Here is a 26,640-nt window from a genome sequence, read left to right as displayed (position 1 = left end):
ACCCAGCAGAAAGAACCTAAGGGAGGAAAGATGTATTTTGGCTCACAGTTTCTGAGGGTGGCTGAAAATAATGGTGGCAGGAGCATGTGGAGGAAGAGGAGAGCTGTTCACTTCATGGAGGACAGGAAGCAGAAGGGAAGTGACCAGAGATCAGGTACAACCCTCAACGCATTCCCCAAATGACTTGCTCCCTCCAGCTAGGCCCTCCCTCTTAAAGTTTCCACCACCTCCCAAAATCATGCTACCAGCTGGGGACCAGGCATCAGTCCTGTAGGAGAGACTTCATATGCCAACTCTAACAGTGGTGTATCTAAAACTCAGCCTTGAGAGAATACTGTATGTTGTCTGACTCCTTTCTAAGCTTGCCAACCAAGGATGGCACACTGTATTCGTTGTTGTTTCTTGTTTTGTTTTGGTCAGATATAACATTTTAAGGTTTTAATTACCAAATAATCCTGCTTTGGTGTTAAGGACACAGAAAACCAAAGCAATTGCATGTCATGGATTTTGGTTCCTGTTGTTCTTTTCTGTACATGGATATGCATGCGCAGAATAGCTCTTGTCAGAAAATATTTCTGGCTCATTTGCTTTTGCATTTACATTATAAAACCATACAATATCTGTGAAGGAAAATCAGGTACTATAATAAAAGGCCTTACTCAACTTTCTATAGTAATCATTGCTTTACTGAGTAAGGCTCTGCTAATGGTGTAGTTTGACACTTAACATCTGTCCATTTGATTTATTACTATTTTTTCGTGAGTGCAAAGAAGCGGGGAGTTCAATCCAAAAGTAGTTTCATACAGATATATCTTTGTTTTCTTTTGAATTTGTAAGAAAATGTAATTTCCAGGAAAAGAAACAAAACTGAAGCCGTGTATGGTGGTGCATGCCTTTAATCCCAGCACTTGGGAAGCAGAGGTAGGAGGATCGCCATGAGTTCAAGGCCACCCTGAGAATACAGAGTGAATTCCAGGTCAGCCTGGGCTAGAATGAAACCCTACCTTGAAAAACCAAAAAAAAAAAAAAAAAAACAAAACAAAACTAGTTTTTCACCCACCAGCATTACTTCAGATATACCGAGGCCCTCCTTTGCCTCTGTATTCTAAACAGCGCTACCTTAAAATAAGGGAAAGTGAATATAGCAAACAGACATCAACTTAAAAATGGATACATCATGATTTCTTAATCCAAAAATGGAGAAATATCTACATGAATGGCACAGTACGTTGTCAGGAAACACCAACACTTTCCAAAACATAAGCAAAAATTAACTGTTTTAAGCTGGGTGTGGTGATATATGCCTGAAATCTTAGCACTTTGGGGGCAGAGGCAGGAAGAAGATTCTATGAGTATAAGGCCAGCCTGTACAACACAGTAAAACTCTGTCACAAACAAAAAAACAAGTACAGCATTTTGAAGCAAAGGCATTTTTATTTACAATCTTTCAACACACTGTGAAGATTTTCAGAAACATTTCTACTTTATCCTCTTTTTCATTGAAATCCAATCTATCAGAATAATTGGCCCTTCAAAGACTTCAAGATATTCATTTGAAATTTTTAAACAGCATTGTGCCTACCCCACATCCTCCAGCATTTTTACTAAAATTGGACAAATACCTATATCCAACAACACAAGAAGTTAATGTCACTTTATTTACAATATTTGGTATAATTACTCAACAATCACCAAGTGTCTGTCAGGCAGCAAAACAATATCACACCATCAATCATTGGCAGTTATCAAAACAGCACAGTTCAACCACCCCACCAAAAGCTGGGGTTAAAAGCTGCCCTTGGGGAATCGATCACGCTCTCGGCAGACAAGCATATTTCAGTGCTGTGAAAGCTGAAATGGAGACTATAATCTTTTGTGATTACCCTTGAGGCTGAAGTGAACGCAAAAAGGAAAGTCTATGAATTGCTGATAATTTCCTGTGATGACCGACTCCCAGGAAATTCTGATATTACCCTTGCACTGTAACAAAAGGACTGTTCTCTGTGCATGTCGCTTCAAAGAACTCCACATCTGGGGGTCACGGTGCTTCTTTGGGAGCTGCTCATCCTTTAGAGGGGGCAGGCCTGCGAGGCAGCAGCTCTCTCTGAAGACAATGGAGGGTCTGATTGCACTCGGACTGATGAGCCATGCAATACGTCCTGTCTTTCTAGAAAGTTCTTTTCTGAAGGAGCTGATTGTAAATGTATCAGTTTTAACTCCTTTCCCAGAAATCCAAGAATTCTGTATCTCTCTGCTGGTTCCAGTGGCCATGGGTACATATGTACTTTACCTAGTGTAATTTAAGATTTTTATTTAGGGTGATATTATTATCCTGAGGGGGGAAATAATTGTCATAAATATTACATGAAAAGTCTACATAATACATAGGGTGGAACATAAAACTACTAATTTATTTATATTTGCACTTTTATTTATTTCTCTGAGTGTGTGTGTGCGTTTGTATGCAGCATGTACAATGTGGGGTGTGGTTTGTACTGGTATGCACAGGCAAATGGTGCACCCCATGTACACACATGAGGAGGCCAGAGAATGTTGGATGTCTTCCTTTGTACTTTACACTTTATTTCCTTGACACAGAGACTCACTAATTTTAGAGCTTGCCATTTTTTTTTTTTTTAATTTTAGAAAGACGGAGAGAGGGAGTGAGAGGGAGAGAGAGAATTGGCACACCAGGGCCTCAGCCACTGCATTCAAACTCCAGACGCTTGTGCCACGTAGTGGGCATGTGCAACCTTGCATGCATGCCTCACTGTGTGTCTGACTTAAGTGGTATCTGGAGAGTTGAACATGGGTCCTTAGCCTTTTCAGGAAACTGCCTTAACCACTAAGTCATCTCTCTAGCCCGAGCTTGTCATTCTTTAAGAGCCACAGTGATTTTCCAGGCTCTGCCCCTTACTGGATTTGGTTACAGGTGTGTGTGTGTGTGTGTGTGTGTGCATGACCACCTCATATTTATATGTGTGTGCTGGGGACTGAACTCAGTACATCTCTGGTCCTCATGCTCCCATGGCAAATGCTCTTACCCACTGTGCCATCTCCTTATCCCTAAAACTGCTAATATTTTCAGTAACAAGCTTAGTTAAATGCCATTGCTCAGAGTTTAGATAAAGTAGGCTCATATCTCCTACAACTGGCAATTTAAATTAAAAGAAAAAAAGGTGGTGATGGTGAGGGAACAGAATAATGGTAGATGTGTACGTCAAAAGTTAAGGGATTTTTGAAATAATTTTCCATTATTAGTATTTGAAGGCCATGTGGGTATGATGACTATTACAACTGAGTTAAAAATATTTCTTTAGGGATGGAAATATGACTCAGTGGTTAAAAGCTCTTGCTTGCAAAGCCTGATGGCCCACGTTTGACTCCCCAGTACCTACAGAAAGCCAGACACACAAACTGGCATTTGCATCTGGAGGCTGTTTGCAGTGGCAAAAGGCCCTGGTGCCAGCCATCCCCTTCCCTCTCTCTCTGCTTGAAAAAATAGACAAAGCATTATAATAATAGTAAAAATAATAAACTAGAAATAAATAGAAATATTTCTTTAATTGGCTGTTTTAACCTAGCTAAAGCTTGATTAATGAATAGTGTAGGCTACAGGTTCTGACAATACTTTTAAAATAACTAAAAACATTGTTGCCTTAGGATTAAACAACAGTGTGTTATAGGCAGACAAAAACAGTTCTAAGGGTGTATTTTAGAGAAAAAAATGAGTATAATCAAATTCATTGTGGCTTTCTTCAACCAACTTTCACTATGCCTTCCTCCCTGCAACTTGCCTTCAATTCAGCTGTGGCCATCTCTACTATTTCCATGACTATTTCTGATCTATTACAATGCCCCATGAGCCTCTCATTTGACCACAATAAACTGAACACTCATTAAATACTAGGCATAAATATTTTAAACTAAAATGGTAATTTCTTAAACTCAAGTTCTTGGCCTTATGTACATCTTGGGTCTATGTAAATTAGGATTCTTCAAATGTACAAAGCCAGCCCTGGTGATAAACTATTTATTTAAGGCAGTTAGGACAGTTGAAGTGGATAGAATTATTAATAAAATTCATGTTATTTATAAGAATGGTGCTTACAGTTAGGAAAGCTCAAAGGGGTAGGGATATTAATTAAATTAATGTTATTTGTAAGAATAGTGCTTTTTTCATATTGAGTCTTTTCATAAAAATTTGATACTTATAGGTATTTTAAATGGCTAAACACAGAATAGTGATATATTACATACTTAAAACTTTCTCTCCATAGGCTCATTAAGCTCCAGAAAATTTCTGAAATATTCAGTCATGCTTCCAACTCATTATGAATATAATCAACTTGAACTTCCATGTTATCGTGATTTGAACTAGGAAGACACCATCATGCCCAGCTGTAAAACAGGGAAAATGACGCTAAACAGATTTCTCAACATCAAAGAAAGTGAGTCCAGGCACAGGGCTTCTGACTCTCACACCAATACTCTTGCCTGGACAAGGAAGTAGATCCCTCTCCCTTCTGCCTCCCATGTGGTCCCAGCTTTCTTGACTAGTATGACCCAGGGCTATCCAGTGGAGCCAGTCATGTGGAGTCACCCCTCAAAGATGAGAGAGGATCCACCAATCACCTTTGTGAAGATGGTGAGATCAATTAAATCTGTACATGCCATCACCTCCTGATTTAGAAGGCAAGTACTTCCTAGGTGTCTTGCTGACACAACCACCTAACAGCTTTAGTTGATTTTGGGAAAAGGAGATTTGTGAACTTGATTACACTATTATGAAAAGGAGCCATTTTTCAGATGGCAAAGCTTGTTGTCTATAGAGAACAAAAGGAAGGAAAGGCAGGAGGGAGGTTAGGAAAGGCTGAAAAGAGGAGAGAGGGAGAGAGAGAGAAACCAGACATATATTCTTAGTTGACAAAGCATTTCTCTGGAATTATAATTATTTGCACATTATAAGCCTATGAGAGAGATTAAGATATATACTATATATACGGATCTTTACTTGGCCATAGAAAGTGTGTTCATGGCAAGAGAAAACAAATCTGAGAGTGATAAGTTTCTTCTAAACATAATAGCAAAGAAGAGGATTCTCAAACTGACTTTAGGAGCCATGGGATTTATTGGGCACTTAAAAAAGAATGTCCCACATGAATAAGCTTTGAGAAGTGAGCACATTAATTCAGGTTAGACCATGGTGGAGACTAGCCCTTTCTTCTTCCTTTTTAGTGCTATTGCTCTGTGCCAGAAGAAACGAGAAGACTGGAATGAACATATATATATGGCTTGTGTACAGCATATATATGTAGTACACATGCCTATGTATTTGCATGTGCGTGTGTATATGTGTAAGGAGGCCAGAGGTTGATGTCAAGGGTCTTCCTTGATCACTTCCCCTCTTATTTTTTGAGACAGGATCTCTCATTGAACCTTGTGCTCACCAATTTGGCTAAACTACCCAACTAGCAAGCTCCTCCTGTCTCTGCTTCCCTACTGCTGGGATTACAGAAACAAGCCATTATGCACGGCTACTGAGAGGGCCCTGAGGATGTGAATTTAGCTTGCTGTACTTGCACTGCAGGCAGTTTACTGACCCCACCTTCTCCCCAGCCCCAGGGTGCTTTTCTTGAGGCTTCTGATCTACGAAGTGGTCATCAGTCACACAGGTGGACTACTTCATACACAGGCATACCACAAAGCTAATTGCAGACTATCTTCAAAACATGTTAACGTCCTTTGATTCTAGAATTCCATGGAAACAAGGTATCATTCACATAATTTATGCATTTTATCATTTTATTTCAGATATCAGAACATAAAAAGGAAGTTATAAAAAACTTCAAGTGAAAGCTCGATTTGTGAGGAAGTATTTTTCCAAGATTCCTACCGAGCTTTGCAAACATGTTTTAACTTCACAGATTTCTAAACAGCACTCCAATTCACCTTCAGTGCCCTCATTGTAACTATAAAAGCAAAGAGACTGGAATATTCCAGAGTTTGCCCTCATTCACAAAGAGACTTAAAACTTATTTCTTAGCATAAGAATCTAGAGGAAGGAGAAACAAACAGAAAATAATCTGTATTGGTATGACTGGTCTTTAAGCTTTTGATGAAAGCTTTTCATGGACCATCACAATCAATTACTGTTCATGGAGCAACTGACTTAGAAGTACCTATTCTAGCATACTTACTAAGCTTTCCTGCTTTACCACAGTCACATGAAGGCTTGGTCACTGATGCAAGCTGAGAACTAAACTGAAGGTTTTTCTTCTTTTCTTAATTAGCTAGAGATCTACTAATATGTTGGGAATATTAGTAAAGTACAAGATATACAATTGTAAAAGGAAAGGGCTTGGCGTAGGCACTTTTTCCAAGCTGATTCTATTCTTTTAAAGTGCTGAACTGGGGCAGTGCCAAGGCTGAAGATCTGTCTTGCCAGAAAATCTGACAAACCCTCCAAGTACACATAATCCTTGAAACTCTAGCACTGGAGATGTGGCCACAGAGCCATGTGAGGCTGAGACCAGCCTAAGGGATCAATGAAAGGACACAGTCTAGTGGGCTACAGGTGGCTTGTCCCAGGCTCTTGAACCTCTTAAGAGACCATCCGCACCTTCAGCTGATGTTCCTTAGCAGCTTACATAGGCATACCACAAAGTTAATTGTAGAATATCTTCAAAACATGTTAAAGTTGCATGTTAACATGCTAACCAACTGAACTGACTGCTCATATGAGCAGAATCTCCTTATGTGATGTTTAATTCCCATGATACAATGAACAAAGTTCAGCTTATTTGTCACCATAACCTACCTCTCTTTAGCACAATGACTGGGCACTAACATGTAGTAAATGGTTGTGAATGAGTGACTTTTCCTCATGCTTTAAATGACTTATTGAATAGGAAGAATAAACATAACTACCTGGTGTGCATGCCTTTCTTTATGCTAATAGCACATAAATAAATTCTATGTGTTAGGTGAGTGCATAGAGAAAAGGGAAACTTGAACCCAAAGTCTTATATACATTAAATTTTCAGGCTTTTGAGTAAGGCAAGGGACAGGAGTTAAATTTCAAAAGGAAATGCTGGACTTGGAGATGGCTCAGTTGGGAAAGTGTTTGCTAAGCAATCACGAGGACCTGAGTTTGGATCCCCAGAACTTATGTAAAAGCTGGATGTGGTGGCACATGCCTCTTTCCAGCATTGGAGAGATGGAGACAAGAAAAACCCTGGGGCTTACTGGCTAGCTAACCTGGCTGATCGGTGAGCTACAGGTTCAGGACAAGACCCTGTTTCAAAGCATAAGGTGATGAGTGGTTTAGGAAGTTATCCTACATAACATCCTACATCCACTCCTGGCCTTCACAGTGCACACGCACACATAAGCATGCACATTCACACAATCACGTGCTCACATGCATACAACATGTCTAGACTCACATATGCACACAACATATACACATGCATGCAAAAATGATGAAAGTTAAAGGGGACATGTGTGGTTCGAAGGGGTGAGAGAAACAAGACTGAACATGGTCTCTGTGTGTGTCCTCCTCCCAGAAATCATGTTTCCATAGTCTTTCTCTGTGGCATTTTTACCAGGGATGCAGTATTTGTGGTGGCTAAGGATTTGTACAAGATCTTTATTAGATAAGAAACACATTTCAAAGGTTTGCTATGACCGTTTTCTGATGAACTTGGAAATGTTGAATTTGCTAAGCCTAGGAGTGTCCACTGATTTCTGCTTCTTTCCAGTGAACGTGAGTGTAACTGTGGAAGATTTTATCTGAGTAGAGTTTAATACTATATACTTCCTTAGAACATATAATAGATGGCTATTTCATTTATTTTAAAACATATCATAAAAATAAATTTTTAGACATCTTTCCTTTTTATTCGACTACGGTAAATATGGCAATGGAGTCAGCTGGGCACACTAGTATCTGTGAAAAAGGGAAAATGTGATGTTTTAATGATAGCAAGCAACACTGGAGTAAAAAAGAAAACTCAGAGGGCAAACATTCACATTTGGTAGAATTAGCAGAAATATTCCACTTCAGGAGAACAAAAGAGAACTAGGTTTTTGAATGTTTAAATAAGGACGTTTTGCTCAATAGGTGAAAGTATTATAAGGCAAGTAGTTCAGAAAGTATGTATTCTAGATTACTTTGTGTTTCCTTATAAAGGCATATCATAAACTACCAGCAAGGAAAATGCAATTTAAATTTCTAATTTATTTTGGATCCCTGGTAGTAAATGCATTATTCTATGTTAAGAAAATAAAAAAAAAAACAACCATTTTTAAATTTTTCTGAGGTCTGACTGATGCAGACTCTCAGGGGATCTACAATGATAAAGTCAATGGAAATGACATGAAGGATTTCACAGCTAGTCATGGATGACTCAAAGAATCATGCTGTGCTTTGGAACTTTACACTTAGAAATCATCTTTATTCGGTTCTGTGTACTTTCTCTTGTGCCAGGAAAAATAATTTCCTGGTGGGTAGTAAAATCAGATTATTTTTTTTCAAAAATAAGGTTCTTGAGCCTCATGAAATAAAGCAGGGGTGACTCCTTGTGTTTATGTCTTCCTAAAGAAGCTGCAGATACACAGTAGGATGTGCAAAGAATTTCAAATAAAACAGGCTCATAATGCACCTGCCAGCCACAGAGGAGCTGGCAGGGGACTGTGGTCCCAGGGCGCATCTTGACTACAGGCATGTCCCCCGAGTGCTGGGGGATATGTCTGTGCACGGATGCAAAACGGGGTCATGCAGGAGCAGCTGCACCCACTCATTACCAAACAGCGTTGTAGTTACTTTTGTGTAGCTGGGACAAAGTACCTGGCCAAGAGCAATTTCAAGGGAGGAAAGGTTTTATTTTGGCCTACAGCCTCGAGGGGAAGCTTCATGATGGCAGGGGAAATTACGGCATGAGCAGAGGCTGGACATCACCTCAGCCACAGCTAGTGGACAACAGCAGCAGGAGAGTGAGCCAAGCTAACACTGGTAGCTAGGGTCTAATAAGCCTCAACATCTGCCTCCAGCAACACACACCCCCTCCAGCAAGTCTCCATCTCCCAAGTTGCCATCAGCTATTGATCAAGCATTCAAAACACATGAGTTTATGGGGGACACCTGATTCAAACGACCACAGCAGGTGTCCAGTCTTCTCAGGCTGCCACTGCAGCATACCACAGGTGGGGGGCTTAAACAGAACATGGTTTCCTTACTGACCTAGAGGCTGGAGGTCAAAGATTAGGTTGTCTGCAGAGTCAGGGCCTGAGGCGGAGCTCTTCCTGGCTAGCAAATGTCTGCCTTTTTGCTGTGTCTTTATATTGCAGAAAGACAGAACCCTTGGTGTCTTCTTAAAAAGGTACTAATGCCACCATGAAGACCTTATTCTCATAACCTCATGCAACCCAAATTATCCTCCACAGGCCCCATCTTTAAATACTGTTACATTATGATAGGGGGCAGGACTTAACATGAATCTCAGGGGGCCATAAACATCCAGTTCAAAACAATATTATAATTATATATGAGTGTCTTTTTTCTTGAGTAGGTATGCTCTAATACGTGGGTGCATATGCATACTTTGTGCACGTGAGTGTGGAAGTCAAAGGTATCTTAGTCATCTCTCTTTGCCTTATTTATTTATTATTTTTATTTTTTTTGAGAGTGAGATACAGAAATAGGCAGTAGAAACAGAGAGAGAAAAAGAGAGAGAATGGGCACACCAGGGCCTCCAACCATTGCAAACGAACTCCAGATGCATGCGCCCCCTTGTGCATCTGGCTTACATGGGTCCTGGGGAGTTGGACCTGGGTTCTTAGGCTTTGCAGGCAAGTGCATTAACTGCTAAGCTATCTCTCCAGCCCTTATTTATTTATTTTGAGACAGGGTCCTCACTGAACTCAGAGCTCACCCACTGGATTAGGCAAGCTAGCCTACAAGCCTCAGGAATCCTTCAGCCTCTGTCACTCTGCCACCCCAGTGCTGGGTTTACAGGATGTGATACCATGCCTCACTTTTATATAGTTGCTAGGGACCTGAACTCAGGCCCCCATGTTTGCATGGAAAGCACTTGATTGACTGAGTCATCTCCATAGCCTCTTGTTATGTTTTCTAAATGGGTTCCTCCCAGTTCTTATTAATTTTTATTTGTGTGTGTGTGCATGCACGCGCACGCGCGCACACACACACACACACACACACACACACACACACACACACGGTCTCTTGCTGCTTCAATACAAATTCCCAGCTGTATGTGGGTGACTGGAGAATTGAACCAGGGCTGGCAGGCACTGCAAGCAAGTGCCTTTAACCACTGAGCCATATTCCCAGACCTCTCCCTGTTTTTTTCTTACATTTTGTTTTTTATAATATTTATTTATTTATTTTTATTTGAGAGAGAGAGAAAGAGAGACAAAGAAAGAGGTAGATAGAGAGGAAGAGAGAATGGGTGCTCCAGGGCTTCTAACAACTGCAAATGAAGTCTAGACACATGCACCACTTTGGGCATCGGGCTTTGCAGGGGTACTGGGGATCAAACCTAGGTCCTTGGGATTTGTAGGCAAATGCTTTAACCACTGAGCCATCTCTCTCTAGTCCTCTTTTCATATGTGTGTGTGTGTGTGTTGGTTTTTCGAGGTAGGGTCTCACTCCAGTCCAGGATGACCTGTCATTCATTCTGTAGTCTCAGGGTGGCCTCAAGCTCACAGCAATCCACCTACCTCTGCCTCCCGAGTGCTGGGATTAAAGGCATGTGCCACCACGCCTGGCTCTCTTTTCATATTTTTAATGAGAGTATATCAATTGTACAAAGTAAGGGGTTCTATCATGAGTTTTTCAGATAAGCATTTAATATACTTTTATCATTAATATTACCCACATTTGTAATTATGTAATTATTTATTTATTACTTTAGAAGGAACTGAAAAAGTCTCTTTTTAAGGGGATCTGAACACCAGGACTTATCCTTGTTGTTTCTGAATGAAGATGAAATTTGGGTCCCCAGTAAAGGCATTAGGAGACCTTCACCCTAACAAGGAAGGAGCTGCGCATACTGTGGCAGCTCCTCAAACACTGAGTCTATAGTTAAGGAATAACTTGAGCACTGGTCAAATGTAAGCTAAAGAGAATGACAAAATAAGGAAACTAATACGACACAGTGAACAGTATTTTCTTCTGGTACTTACTGAACATAGTAATGTCCACTGATTCTTTCTACCTTGCTTTTGTGTCTTGGTTTTATTGTTTTTGCCTTATTCCAGTAGGTTTATTGTGTTTCCTACAAGTTTCTTGGTCACATGGATATTTTTGTTTATTTTGCCAATCTCTTCATCATTTCCAGGACCCTGTAGTAACTAAAACTAACAACCCTTTTCAAATTAAATCAGCAGGACCAAGGACAGGGATGTGGTAGAGACTTGCTGAAGTCTCCATATCTGTCTAGGCAGAGAAATCAGCTAGAGAACAGCTTGTAAGTAATTATTGCCTTCGGAATAACAGCAAAAATGAAATAAAATAAAATAAAATAAATAAAACATATTCTCAGGAAAATTAAAATGAAAGCAAGCACATGGGCTTATCACGTGGCACGCGGAAGGCACCCAGCACTATCAGAGAGACATTCTCTGTGCTGGATGGGAGAGTACGAGAGCTCTTTTCCCTTGTTTTTCCTCCCTCACTTCCTTCAAAATTTTTAACTGAGCAAATGTGTCCAATAGCACACAGAGTGCACTGAACAAGATGTAGCCCTTGTTCTCACAGAGCTGCCATTCAAATGAAGGAGACATAGCAGATAACCAGACTGTGGTGTGACAACTGCTGTAACTGAGGTCATAGGGACACTCGGGAAGCACAAGGCATGGAGAAATTCAAATGGAAGGCTTCCTGGGAAGGAAGGGCTGTCACAGCTGAACCCTGAATGATAAATAGCTAACAGCTGGTAGCAGTAGGGAAGTAAGCACTGGTATGGACCAGGCAGCGGGGCCTGTGGGGTCTTAGGGTTGACGGTCAAAATCTTAAGAATTGATGTTTGGAGTTACACAGTCTTAACGTGTGAAAGACTCAACCCAGCTTCTCTGCGGAGTGTGGCCGCCGAGGCTCGGGGCTGGCGTCAGGCTATACCACATCTGTGCCCACGGCCTCTCGCCAACCGCCAATCACCCGCAGCCCAGCTTCTTTGACGTGTCCCCACAATGCTGCTGGATGTGATCTCGCACTCTCGGCTTATTCTTCACTCATGATGGGGAGAGGCTTTTGTCAGATGTGGAATGTAAGGCAGGGCAGCCGTTGAATGAGTGCTGGGAAGCACTTCCACATCAGCATAGGGTAGGCATTTCTTTCATTTCCAAACATGATAAAATTCCACTTCAATTACTGTTTTCTACATAATTATTCAATTATTTAAAAGGCCTGGAGAGATGGCTTAGCGGTTAAGCGCTTGCCTGTGAAGCCTAAGGACCCCGGTTCGAGGCTCGGTTCCCCAGGTCCCACGTTAGCCAGATGCACGACGGGGCGCACGCATCTGGAGTTTGTTTGCAGAGGCTGGAAGCCCTGGTGCGCCCATTCTCTCTCTCTCCCTCTATCTGTCTTTCTCTCTGTGTCTGTCGCTCTCAAATAAATAAATAAATAAATTTTAAAAAAAAGGTAAAAGTACTACATAGATAGATAGATAGATAGATAGATAGATAGATAGATAGATAGATCATAAATCTGAAGAAAGGGACAAAGTAACAAAGCTTTGAACTGTCAAAACCATGAGCTATGACAGGGGTTCTCACTGTTCACGTCAGCATTAGCCAGGCTAGCTGGCCCAGGAGCTTCCATAAAATTCTCCTGTTTCTGCCTTGCTTCTCTGGTCATTGGTGTGCTGGAATTGCAGAAGCCCTCCTCAGCTTCTGACATATACCAGGTGTGAATACTCCAGTACTCTCACTTACTTGGCAAGTGCTTTATCCACTAAGCCATCTCCTCAGCTCCAGACCTAATCTTATATTTAATAACACCAGCCTTGGTTAAAAAGTGACACAGTACAACTCACCTTGCTTTTCAAAGAATGAGTAGACATATTAACATAATTTTAAAATTAGCCAACAAAAAATTATATCTGTTTTAGTATTTTGTTTTATTTTGCTTCCGAGACAGTTGGTAACATCTATATTTTTTATACAAAAATCATTTCTTCTTTGTACTTCATGATTCTGTAGAAAATGGTCCACAGTGTTCCAGGAAAGGCGAGAAAAGACTTCTGACTGGGTTTTGTTCTCAATGAATGAGGTGGGGGTGACAGGGGCTGAAAAGGCCAAGGGCTTGAAGGGTGGGAACATGTTTCAAAGTCAGTAGATGACAATTCAAGTTTCAGTTCTTCCCTCCCTAGCTCTCTTTTCTCCTCTAGAAAATATGAGTGATAAATGCTGACTCCTAAGACGTTGTGAGACCTCAATTCCCTTATGGACACAAATCAGAAAGTATTTTATAATTTGGTGTAGTTACTAATAATGATATAATAGTATTTTCTCCCAGGGAAATGTGGTCAGTGGCTTTCCTGAAATTTCCCAGGAAATCTACTGAGTTAAGAGCATGAATATAAAAGACTACAAGATAAAGGATAGAGTTATTTGAATTGTGACTCCAAAAGAAAACCTTTCACTTTCTCTCTCTTTCTCTCTCGATACAGACCTCCTATGTAGCCATGAAAGATTCCTACCCCCACCACCTCAGCCTCCATATTGCTAAATAAAGTTCTTTCCTTTATAAGATGACAGAGGGCAAATGCTCCATTTTTTTTTTGTCTCTAAATGTGTGTATGTATATATGCTTGTATATGTGTGGACACAAGAGTGCATGTATGTAGGTATACATATGTGACTGTGTGCCTGTGGCCAGAACTCATCACCAGATTTCTTCCTCAACTCTTCTTCTCCTTATTTTTGGGGACAGGATTTCTACATAAGTTCAGAGCTCTCAGATTCAACTAGACTAGCTAGCTAGCAAGCCCAGGGATGCTTATAGCCACATCCCACCATGCCAGGTTTTTATAATGGGATCTAAAGTCAGGTCCTCAGCCTTGGGCAGCAGGAACTTTTAGCAATTGCGCCACCTTCCCGGACCATGGGCTGACTCAATTTTACTATACTACGAAGAAGGACTCTCTACCATATGAATGACCTGGTTATAACAGAGACAGTACAAGCATTATCTCTTTTTTTTTTTGCAACATTTTCTACCTCAAAAACAAAGTAATATCATTACTTGAAAATTAAATGCTTCTTTAAAAAATATTTTATTTATTTATTTGAGAGCAAGATAAATAAATGGGGAGAGAGAGAGAATGGGCACACCGGGCCCTCTAGCTACTGAAAATGAACTCCAGACACATGCACCGCTTTGTGTATTTGACTTATGTGAATGTTGGGGAATTGGACCTGGGTCCCTAGGCTTCACAGACAAATGCTTTAATCACTAAGCAATCTCTCCAGCCCTAAAAGTTTATTTTTTCAAGAAGGAAAAATAGTGAGTCTCTATTAATACCTTTGGGTTTCATCAAATACAGATAACACAAGATTGTTATGCAGAATAAGCTATGAGAAGGCTTGAAGGTGTTTTGTTGTTAGGTGACTTTGGTGGGCCAGTTCAAACTTCATTCTTAGAAAAAACTTTTGTAAGATTAGCCACTCCATTTTTGTTTTAGAGCCATAAAACAGGGAGGCATCAGAAGGCAAGACATATGGATAACTGGAAACAGGGACCCACACCTGGGGAAACACTTCTGTGACAGGGACCTTAGGTACATAATAGGGAACACAGCCAGAGAAGGATCTGGAGGGAGCATGGCAGCTGTGAACAGCATTTTCCCACTCTGAGGGCTAGAGAGGGCTCAGGGACTTCCATTTTGGCTTGGATGCCAATGTTTTATTTGAAGCAGAATGCATTTGTAAAACAGCTAGAGTTTCTTATGGGCAAATTTCAAAAAAAAAAAAAAAAGTTTTATGCTACTAGTACTAGCAATCATGATCTACTTGCATTAAGAAGCAAAAGCATGGGCTGGAGAGATGGCTTAGCGGTTAAGCGCTTGCCTGTGAAGCCTAAGGACCCCGGTTCGAGGCTCGGTTCCCCAGGTCCCACGTTAGCCAGATGCACAAGGGGGCGCACGCGTCTGGAGTTCGTTTGCAGAGGCTGGAAGCCCTGGCGCGCCCATTCTCTCTCTCTCCCTCTATCTGTCTTTCTCTCTGTGTCTGTCGCTCTCAAATAAATAAAAATTAAAAAAAAAAAGAAGCAAAAGCATGGGCTAGAGAGATGGCTTAGCTATTAAGCTGCTTGCCTGCGAAGCCTAAGGACTCATGGTGGACTCTCCAGGTCCCACGTAAACCATACGCACAGTGACGCGAGCACACAAGGTTGCATGTATGCAGAAGGAGACACATCTGTCTGGAGTTTGATTGCAGTGGCTGGAGGCCCTGGTGAGCCAATTCTCTGGCTCTCTCACTCTTGTGTAAAAAAAAAAAGAAAAAGAAAAAAAGGGCAGTCTGTTGGGCTTGCCTCAAAATAAATAAATAAAATTAAATAAACAAATAAATGAAAATGACAAAAAAGCAGAGTGGTGGACTGCAGGAAGATCTTTCATGTCTACCCACATTCACCCAGGCTGCTTCCCAAGAGCGCCTAGACCTGTTCGGCATCTGCAGACACTGTCTTCCAACACATTGGGGTCAGAATACCAATCGCTAGAAAGTAAGCCAAGTACAGCTGAGTAGCACCATAGGGGGCATGTACCACAGATGTTTGGTAGCAGGTACTGTGGATGTTTTGAGTTTAGTCTCTGAAATGGCTCCATGTGATTCTTGGGGAGGGACACTCCTACTTATAATGAATTCCTGCAGACTAAGCAGGCATGACGTAGCTTACTAGTTGCTCCACTGGGCTAGAGCCCGTGCTTACCTGTGCCTGCCTTCAAACAAAAACAAAAGTCTGTTTCACTAATTGCCACCAAACCTCAAAGACAAATACACTCAACTGATTACTCACCAAGTCAAAACCAGTGCTCTTTTATAAACCTGGCTGATCTCCCAGCCCCTAATTACCTTACAACACTAAGACCCCGACAGAAGGCTGTCAGCAGATTTTATTTACAACCCTTGAGGAAAAACCTTCTTGCTGTGCTCACTTCATAGAGAAGATAAGTCTGCAAAGGGAGCTGTCTGCCACGGATTCTCATGCAATGCATACTGTCTGCTGTGGTTGATAATGCAATTCTTTCTTTTGATCAAGACAGTGTTTACGACGCTGTCTTACTCACGTGGACCATCAGGCCATCCCGATGGCATTTATCAACAGCACAGGCTTAATCCATGACATCCCCCAAACTGTCTCACCTCTCCTGCTAGAGGTCTCAAATCTGCCCCTGCTGATTGATTATATGTGGAATTCTATTGTTGCAACCTGGCATGCTCTGCTGGGCACACCTGCGAAATGTTTTTCATTCAAATAAAAGAAAGCCAGTTGACATGAATGAAAAGCATTGATCATTAGGGGCAAGACACTAATATCGAGAACATTTAAATGGAATGTCTATATCACATGCAGATAACAAATATGGAGATTATTTTTCAATGAGCCTTTTTTGTTTTGCTGAGTCAGATTCATGTGACTCATAAGAGCTTCCCTCAAATAAAAATTATACTTGTGCAAAAGTCACATTTTATCTAAACTATCTTCCAGATAAAATGTCACCCAGAGAGATAAAGCATATATATTATATATATGTATATATATATATATACATATATATAATATATATGTGTGTGTGTATATGCATATATACACACACACATATATATATATATATTCTCTCTAAAAGTATGAAAAATATCAATGTTCTTGAGCATATCTGAACAGCATCCCAGAAATAGTAGAAGTTCTAAAGCCACTGGCAAGTCTATCAGAATTACATAAGGATACAGGTGGAAAGTCACTAGGGAAGACACTTGTAAAATAAGCATGCTGGGCCAAAACCACACACTTTGGAAACAGACAACAGGAATGCCTATTTGCATATGGAGTGAAAGAAAAGAGATTGAGGAGGCAAGAATAAAATAAAAATGTATTTACTCACTGTGTTAAAATTTGGAAAGAGCCCAACAGCAGAACTACTGTCCACTGGAAAAGACATGAATGGTTTGATATCCAGTGAAGGCTGCATCACCAGGGCAGGAGTGCGCACAAGAGCAGGAAGGGTAGTGGTGTGGCATGTACTGCCTGCCAAGAACAAAACAAAAAGGAATTCAACTTCTTGCTCCCATCCATCTCCCTCCCAACCCTACAATGCCAACACATGGCCACAGCGTGGCCACCTGCAAGCCAGGAGTAAGCAAGTGGCACAAGAGTAAGGAATACAGTTCGAAAGACCTCGTTTCTCATTGTGTGAGACAGACAGCCATGCAGAACACTTCCCTGTGCAAGAGCCTGAGGCTGCTCATGCTTGTCAGAGACACAGAGCCCGCAGATGCTGTGTCCAACCCTGTGCCTCTGTCCAACCAAAATATGCCAGAGAAGACAGGAGGGGCCTCTTGCTGTCGGCTGTTCTATACTATTCACAGCTATCAGGCATGTTTTATGCAAATCAGAGTTAATTACAGGTTTTACAAGAGGAAGACAACTTGAACTTTTACAGCTACTGTCTGCTCTCAAGATAGTTATGACTCATTATGTTTTAAAAACTGAGCAGAAAGATGCCCTCACTCTGTGGAAAACAGGCTGTCTAGACTTCGGACAGTTAGAGAATCTAGCATTGATGAGAAGGCTGTGGACAAGGAGCTGTTGTGACAGGAGCATATTGTTTTGTCTTGAACTTTTATTTCTAATGAGCTTTGTATCCTTTTACTTACTATTGTGTATGTATGCTTGTGCGCATGCCATGATGTATGTGTGGTGGTCGGACAACCTTGGGTAATGGTCCTTACACTCCACCTTGTTTGAAGCGGGGCTCTTGTTCACTGCTGCATTTGCTAGGCTGGCTGGCCCACAGGCTTCTTAGAAGTTCTCCTGTATCTTCCCCTAGATGTCATGAGTGTACACAGAGGTGATTCACTGGTAGATAGGCTCTGGCATGCTTGTATTTTTCTTTTTAATATAACAGATTGATTGAGTTATAATTCACATACCAGACAAATAATCACTTAAAATGAACAATTCAGTAATCTGTGGCCTATTCACAGTTGTATAATAATCGCCGAATTCAATTTTTAGTGTATATTTAAGACCTCTTAAAAAAAAATAAAGCCAGATGTGATGGCACAGGCTGTGATCTCAGCACTCAGGAGGCAGAGGCAGGAGGATCATTCACAAATTCAAGGCAAGCCAGGTCTCTATCATGAATTGAGGCTACAAAGTGAGAGCCAGTTCCCCTGCCCAGCCCCAAAGGAAAAAAAAAAATCGCTGCAAAATCCTCTTACACAGTGTCTCAGAATCATCAAAATCCCTATCTTGCCATGGTGGCATACACCTTAATCTTAGAACTTGAGAGGCAGACAGAAGAAGAAAAAGGAAAGGAAGGAAAGGAGGGGAGGGGAGGGGAGGGGAGGGGAGGGGAGGGGAGGGGAGGGGAGGGGAGGGGAGGGAAGGGAAGGGAAGGGAAGGGAAGGGAAGGGAAGGGAAGGGAAGGGAAGGGAAGGGAAGGGAAGGGAAGGGAAGGGAAGGGAAGGGAAGGGAAGGGAAGGGAAGGGAAGGGAAGGGAAGGGAAGGCAGGGAAGCCAGAAGCATTCATCTACAATAGTAGTTCTTTAGGTCGGTCACAACCATCAGGAAACATATACTAGGACTCAGCCGGAAAAAACTCAGCCATAGCTAGTGGTATAGCGATTTTTCCCCCCTGATGTCCAGTTAAATATTCCTGACTCAACCAGGCATTCACACAATCACTGTATTTAATTACATATGACTCTTCTAATTAATTAGGCAATGTTCCATCCACACGGCTGACTTCCATGCTTGTAGATCCAAGTTGATACATTTATATCAATACATCAAAAACAGTTTTAAAATAGTTAAGATGTTTTAACATTTTTAGCTAACCTGAAATCTGAAGATATTTCTTATATTAAACCGATGGTCTTGTAGAATTTATCATTATGTTATTAGACTCTCAAGTACAAAGAGTAAATACACAGAAACAAATCCAAGCAGCCTGGTGAACAAATTTACAACTGTTTAACCATTGGAGGAAGCAAAGTTCCTTCTCTAAGCCACAACAGAGGCTCTGACGAACAGTGTAATACAAGACCTCCCGGGGCCTGGTGAGAGTCACTTTGTACTAACAAACTCAAGTCAAATAGAAAGCAATAGGGAACTTACAAACAGATTGCTCCATCAACAAAGGTCGGAATGCACAGTGAACCCCCTTACCCGTCAAATCTCTATGCTAATACAGATGAGGCTTGAGAACTACTTAGCTGCCGCCATTCATTAGCATAAAAACTTAGCAGCTGTTTACCATTTCATTAGCATTTTAATGACAGGCAATTTGCCATGTTAAACACAGATTGTTTGAAAGTACTGATGGATCTTCTGAATAAATATAAACTAAGCTTTGACAATTCCTTCGCCCCCAACCTTGTTGTTTTCACTGATAGCACCAATTTTTTAAGTATTGCTTCACTAAGCCTGGATGCTTCAAAGGAGGCTTTGGAGATGGAAGTAAATGAGGGCAAAGTACTTTTTATTTATTTATTTGTTTTTGTGCAGTTTATTTCCTGCTTTGATCCCTCTGTCATCTTACTCCAGATTTTGCTGTTGCTGTGGGAAACCTTTCTCCTCACCATTAGGTGCCTGAAAGTCAGTGGGAGTTACCAGCAGAAATTTAGCCTAAATACATTGCATCCTGAAAAAAAAAAGCTTTAATTACTCTAAAAGTCAGACTTGCTAAGGTTCAAAAAAAAAAAAAATTGAAAATGTAATAAGTGAGCATTTCATTGTAAAAGTACATCCTTTGGGTTATTAGTCTCACAAAGGTGAACCAACCTTTGACATTTTTTGAAGCGAAGTTGGGGTTCATATAAAGAAAGGACTTATTAAGTAAAGAGAAGTACAGCATTCATTAAGAGAAAAAGATTGGGCTGGGGAGATGGCTCAGCCATCCAAGGCACTTGCTTATAAAACCTGCTGGCCTGCGTTGAATTCCCCAGCACACATACAGAGCAGGACACGAAGTTTTTGGTATTTGACTGCGGTGGCAAGATGCTTTGGCACACCTATACACCTACACCCCGCCCCCCCCCACATGAATGAATAAGTAAATAAATAAATAAATAGAAAATGTTATATATGAGCAGGTTTAAGTATATGCCTTTAGACAAGTCACTCAGGGAATGAGCAGGAATGTAGGGGGTGTCTCTGAGAGGCTCCCAGCCTTACTTTGGCTCTTGGTTTCAGTAACTAGGGACCTGGAATATCAACAGTCACACAAAGCTCTCAGAATCCATGTCCTCTGGATTCTGGTGTTATGAATTGTGATGAATGAAATATGCAGACCATAGGGTAAGGTTCAAAAAGATTTTATTATAGTTTTGAGTTTTAGGAGGGAGAGCTTTAAGAGCAGATAGAAATAAGGGAAGGAAAGCATTGAGAATCCCAGAATTTAAGAGAAGGAAGGAAGGGAGAGCTATTGCCCAGGAAAGCAAGACAGGGTTTGAGAAGCCCACCTTGAGATTTAGGTTGGGGATTTTTATATGAGCCCCATGGATGGACAGCTAGAGCCAGTTAGTCTTGATGTCAGGTGTCTGAGGTCAAGATCTCTGGAAAAGAACAATCTTCCTGGAAATCTTAATTCTCTAGAAGGGAGTGGAAGGATTCCCTAAGGGAGCAGAGCTAAAGAGAGGCCATACCTTTCTGACATTTCTGACCCATAGTGAAGTGAAATAACCTGGATTTTCTCCAATAGGCCCAAGGAAAATTCTCACATTTAGCCAAAAGAAAACTACTTACCTTCGTGCCCTGTCACCTCTAAACTATCTCAAAAGGACCAAGCTTCTTGGCTCAAAGACATTGTTCCTATTTTAGGTGGTGGAGGATGATGACCTGTTACTCCTAAACTGCCTCACTAGTGCACACCCCATGAGAAGGCTTCCAAAGAGAATAGCCAATTTTGACTTTTTTTTCTTTTTGACTTTTTTTTCTTTTTGAGGTAAGCCCAGCAGACTGGCTTTTTTTTTTTTTTAAATGTGTGAGATCAAGAGAGAGAGAACTGGCATGCTAAGGCCTTCAGCCACCACAATCAAACTCCAGGTGCATGTGCCCCCTTGTGCACATGTGTGACTTTGTGTGTTCGCTTCATTGTGCCTCTGGCTTACATGGGACCTGGAGAGTTGAACATGAGTCCTTGGGCTTTGCAGGCAAGTGCCTTAACTGCTAAGCCATCTCTCCAGCCCCAGCCCTTGACTTTTAATACAACTATTTAAAAATAGCATATAAGATTTCCTTTTATTTTTTATTCATTTTCTTACTTATTTGAGGGAGAGAAAAGAAAACAAGGCAGACAGAAAGACAGCGAGAGAGTAGGAGAACTCCAGGAACTCCTGCCACTGCAAACAAACTCCAAATGCATGTGCAACTTGGTACACCTGGCTTTAGATAGGTACTGGGGAATTGAACCCACGCCATCAGGCTTTGCAAGCAAGCACCTTTAACTACTGAGCTACCTCTCCAGACAACTTTTTGGGCTAGTGAAAAAAGGACTAGATTTCACCATGTCATATATAGAAAATTAGGCCCTTCTATATGATGCTTTGTTTCAAAGTAAAAGTCTGACGTATATCACAATGAATGATGCCAACATATGGCTTTACTTTATTGGTAATAAATAAGGTTTTATATAACATTAGGTGCACATATAGTTATAAGCTATGTATAAAATAAAATTATAACCCCCACACAAGCATACATAACCTAAAGATTTAAGTCACTACTCTTGCCATAGAAATTACATATATTTATATACTGTCCATAAGAATGCAATTATCCCTTTATTATACATTTCCTTTTGGTGGTAAAAATGTGTAATGGCATGTGGAAATTTCCTCTCAGCCCTCTGATAGTTCCCTGCAGTGAAGGAGAAAAGACGTGGATGTTTATTTAAAGTATATAAACTCAGGAGCCTATAAAATATGAAAGTTGGAGAATAATCCTATTGTTAAAGCTTATATACCTTCTTGGTAGGGGAGAGGAAAAACTGGGGGTGGTGTGCCTAGGCAATTTTAGAAGGAGAATATTATTTTGGGGGAAACAGATAAGATCAGAGAGCTGACAATGGCCTGGGACGAGCAGAGATTGTCTTTTAAGGCAGATAGTCTTCCCAGGTCACCTCTCAGAGCTGCCGTCAGGGGAGAAGGTACACTGTCTGTCTAAAGGTAAGGTCAACTTGTAGACTTTTGTCTGGCTCAGATGGTTGAACTGTTCTAGCAGTTTAATGAGATTTTGATGGAAATTAAGGCACTTTTTTTTGGAAAATATTGTCTCCCTAGAGAAGGGAATTTCAGAGTGTAGAGGGGTATGGTAGGGACTTGTTCTCAAGGAAGGAGGAAGCTTGGGGAGAAGAGACAGGGTTGAAAGACCTTAATTCCCTATTTTGATGGCCTTTCAAATTTCTGTTAATTCATGGTGCATTTTCAAGCATCATTTTTGTCAATTTTGAGTCCCAACAAAGACAAGTTCTATTTATCTATTCTATGAAACCAAAAATATATGAAAGACTCACCACTGTGATCATAAAAATCCAAAAACCATTATTTTTTCCACTGCTTCTCTAACCTAACAACTACTTCATCACGTCAATGGACTGTGTCATAATCCATCACAATAAAACCTCATTTGAGGGCCATGTGACACTTGAAATTATTGCCTCAGTCTTTGACCTTTAGAAATATGATCTTGAAAGCTCTTTTAGGTTAGCAATCCAGGACTTCCTGGGGTCTCTTCTGTATATACCATAACAGAAACTAATAAGACATCTTATTTTTAGTACCAGAGTTAGAAAATGTACATTTTTAGAATGAGAGTAAATCTATTTTAAAGTATGAGAAGTAGCCTCTCCTATGCCATTATTGTGTATGCACTGAGTACGGAAACAGAAACTTAATTTGTCATAAAAATTTATGGTGAGGGTGGGCAATGTCAATTACAGAACTTCCAAAGATTTTGTTGAAGAAATTAACGTGACTAACAATTGAGTCTTCTCTTTGTATTTCACCCCCAGTCTTGTTGCCCGTCATAGCGTGGGTCTTTCCTTCTCAGGACAATTAACAATACAGCATCTTCAACAACTGGTGCTGGACAAACTGGATAACCATATGCATAAAAATAAAACTTGACCCACACATTTCTCCATGCACAAAAATCAAGTCCAAATGGATCAAAGGACTCAATATAAGACCTAAAACTGCTACTACTGGAAGAAAAAATAGAAATTTTCCATGATATAGGAGAGGGAAAAGACTTCCTGAACAAAAGTGCAGTAGCTCAGTAAATTAAACAATCGCTCAACCATTGGGATCTCAGGAAGCTGAGAAGCTTTTCCACAGATAAACATACAACAAGCAGAGCCAACAGATTACCCACAGAATGGGAGACAATTTTTGCCAGATACACATCAGACAGACGCCTAATTTCTAGAAGCTATGAAAAACTCAAAAACCTAAACAATAAAAAGCCAAATAACTCACTCACAAAATGTGGGAGAGAACTGCACAGGGTGTTCTCAGAAAAAAAAATACAAATGGAAAACACACACTTAAGAAAATGTTCAACATCCCTCATCATCAGAGAAATGCAAATTAAAACAACTATGAGATTCCACCTTACCCCAGTAAGGATAGCAAACTTTAAAATATATATATATATATATATATATATATATATATATATATATATATATATATATAATGACAACAAATGCTGGTGAGGTTGTGGAGAGCTAGGAACCCTCATTCACTGTTGGTGGGAAGGTAAGCTGGAACCACCACTATGGAAAGCAATATGGAGACTCCTAGAAAGGATGACTATAGGGGTACCAATAGACACAGTTATTTATTTCTTTACTGGGCATTTACTCTAAAAGCTCCAAACCCCAGGTCAGAGGTATTGGCTCAACCATGTTTATAGCTGCCTAAATCATAATAGTTAAGAGTTAGAATCAACCCAGATGTCCATCATTAAACAAATGGATAACTAAGATGTGGTATATCTACATGATGGAATCCTACACAATAGTAAGGAAAAATGACATAATGAAATTTGAAGAAAAAATGGTCAAACTTGGAACAGATCATTTTCAGCGATCTCACCCAATCACAGAAAGATAATTGTCACAAGGTCTCATACATCTGTGGCTCCTAACCGGAATCTGCCTTTGATGCTAACATATCTAATAAACATCTCAAGGACTTTGAAAATAGGGAGGGTGAGGTGGGAGGGGAGGGTAAGGGTTGAGGGTGACAAAAAACTGGACACAAACAGAAATGTACCATAAAATCCTACATCTTGAAAGACATACTAAAGAGTCAAACCTTCATCAGGTGCTTAGAGAGAATACCTGATTCACAGGGGCCTGGAGAAGGTATTATAAAGACTATCCTTAATCTTCTCCTGTTTCTTTCTCTCTTACATTACCTATATTTTTCTTCCTTCTTCTCCCTTGGCACTGACCTGTAACTCCCAGTACCAGCATGTGGGTAATATCCACAATGAGCCGTTGATCAGAGAGACCTACAAGGTTTCCCAAAAGAAGAAAGAATTCTGTCAGAGTACTTGATGGCCCACCAAAGTTTAATGGTAAGACCCTACTGCCAAAGACACCATATGCTGTTGGGATGGAACATGGAGCGACCTGGCTGGAAACTGGAATAGAGTCAATCCTTAGACAGTTAGCTTATCTAGTGGCAGATGTTACATCAGTGACTGGGGGAAATGACCAACATCTGTCTAAGCAACTCGTGGTCTAAGCTACTCAGCAGCAATCAACCGGACGTGATGCTCACACAAGTGCAATGGTGGCACACAGCTATGGTGGGTTACCAACTGCTCTTGATTTGGCTAACATATCTGCTCAGTGGAATGCAACCCATACCTAGCATGGGGAAAACAAGTCAGAACCATATCCAAAAATGAGCCCACTTTCCAGTATCAAGCTCCCACCAATAGTAGTCTACAAGAGAGCCCACACCTATTAAATTCTCTCTAAAATAATAATGGGTATCCATTTATCTTGTACTGACCTCACTCTCCATTGGAGAATTTGCTTCTGTTTTTCAGATGGATGCAGAACTTGAGGAGAGAAGCAGCCCATCACACCTCACCATTGCACCAGCTGAAGCCATAGAGTTAGTGGGGTAATGAGCAAGAGCTGCTTCCTTGGTGAACCTGGTATCAGCACTAGGGTGAAGGAGATAGACACAGAGAACACTCAACTCCTACCAAATCAGATATACAGAGACACAGAGACTTCCAAGACCTCATCTCGGAAACAGACCTAAAATGAACCCAACATAGCTCAGGGAAATTCACAGAAGAGGGGGTGGAAAGATTGTTAGAGCAATAAATTGGGTCATTATGCAGAGAGACATTGCCTCTCCCCCATAACTGAAGGCCACCCCTAAAATGCCACACCCACAATCCGCAGGGAGGATGACAGGGAGAAGGCTAATGACGGTACCATCATGGTTGTATACACACTATATACATAACTAATATATGTATAATCTACTAATTTTAACTTCAAAAAAAAGATATCTGTTGTAAGAGACCATCAAGCATGGCCACTAGCAGGGGATTATGTGAATGAGGGACAGGACTGATAAGAGTTTGGCTTACAAAAGGTCACAGAGCAATAATAAGATAAGATGACATTTTCATACCATGGTCTATGTACCAAGTACTTCTACACACATGCAAATATGCGTATACGCATACAGATATATATTTATGTACATATCTGTTTCAGCTACCTTCTTGTTGCTGGGACCAACACCAGACCAAAAGTAGCTGATGGGCAGAAAGGGTTTGTTTGGCTCATAGACTCAAGGATGAACTCCATGATGGTAGGGGAAACAAAGCATAAGCAGAGGCTGTACATCACCTCCTAGCCAATATCAGGTGGTGAACAGCAGCAGAAGAGTGTGCTGAACACTGGTAAGGAAAAGCTGGCAATAACACTTATAAGCCCAGCCCTTAACAACACTCCCCCTCCAGCAAGGTCCCAGTAACTGAATTGGTATTAACTGGAGACCTCGCATTCAGAACACATACATTTATGGGGGACACATGATTCAAACCATCACATTCTGCACCTGACCCCTATAAACTGATGACCACCCATGATGTAAAATGCAATGCATCCAACTTTAAAAGTCCCTATTGTTTTTTATCAATCCTAATCCTGTTCAAACATCCCCATAGTCCAAGGTCTCTTAAAACAAAACAAAGCAAACAAGAAAAACAACTTAATGGCACAGAATTAACATTATCAATAACCTGGTGACTTCTCAGTACAAGTTTCTTGTGTGACCTTGAACCAGTGAATTTTCTTTTTCATCTCTCTATTTCCTTAGTATCTGTATCATTCGTTGGCATGAGAA

The 26,640-nt window shown here is 40.7% G+C and overlaps 1 protein-coding gene across 6 annotated transcripts in view; it reads right to left on the bottom strand.

Annotated features, from left to right (window-relative positions):
- Znf385b (zinc finger protein 385B) overlaps positions 1-26,640 on the bottom strand; it is a 294,054-nt gene that overhangs the window by 73,466 nt on the left and 193,948 nt on the right. For 4 of the 6 annotated variants that reach the window (XM_045148242.1, XM_045148240.1, XM_045148241.1 and 1 more), the window contains exon 2: positions 17,133-17,275. The exons of the other annotated variants lie outside the window; for them this stretch is intronic. In XM_045148242.1, the coding sequence (XP_045004177.1) occupies positions 17,133-17,275 (143 nt within the window). The remainder of the gene's footprint in view (positions 1-17,132; positions 17,276-26,640) is intronic. 6 annotated transcript variants of the gene reach the window in all.

Source organism: Jaculus jaculus, chromosome 4 (genome assembly GCF_020740685.1).
Source record: "Jaculus jaculus isolate mJacJac1 chromosome 4, mJacJac1.mat.Y.cur, whole genome shotgun sequence".
In the NCBI taxonomy this organism is placed as follows: Eukaryota; Metazoa; Chordata; class Mammalia; order Rodentia; family Dipodidae; genus Jaculus; species Jaculus jaculus.
This window is presented reverse-complemented; position numbering and strand designations above follow the sequence as displayed.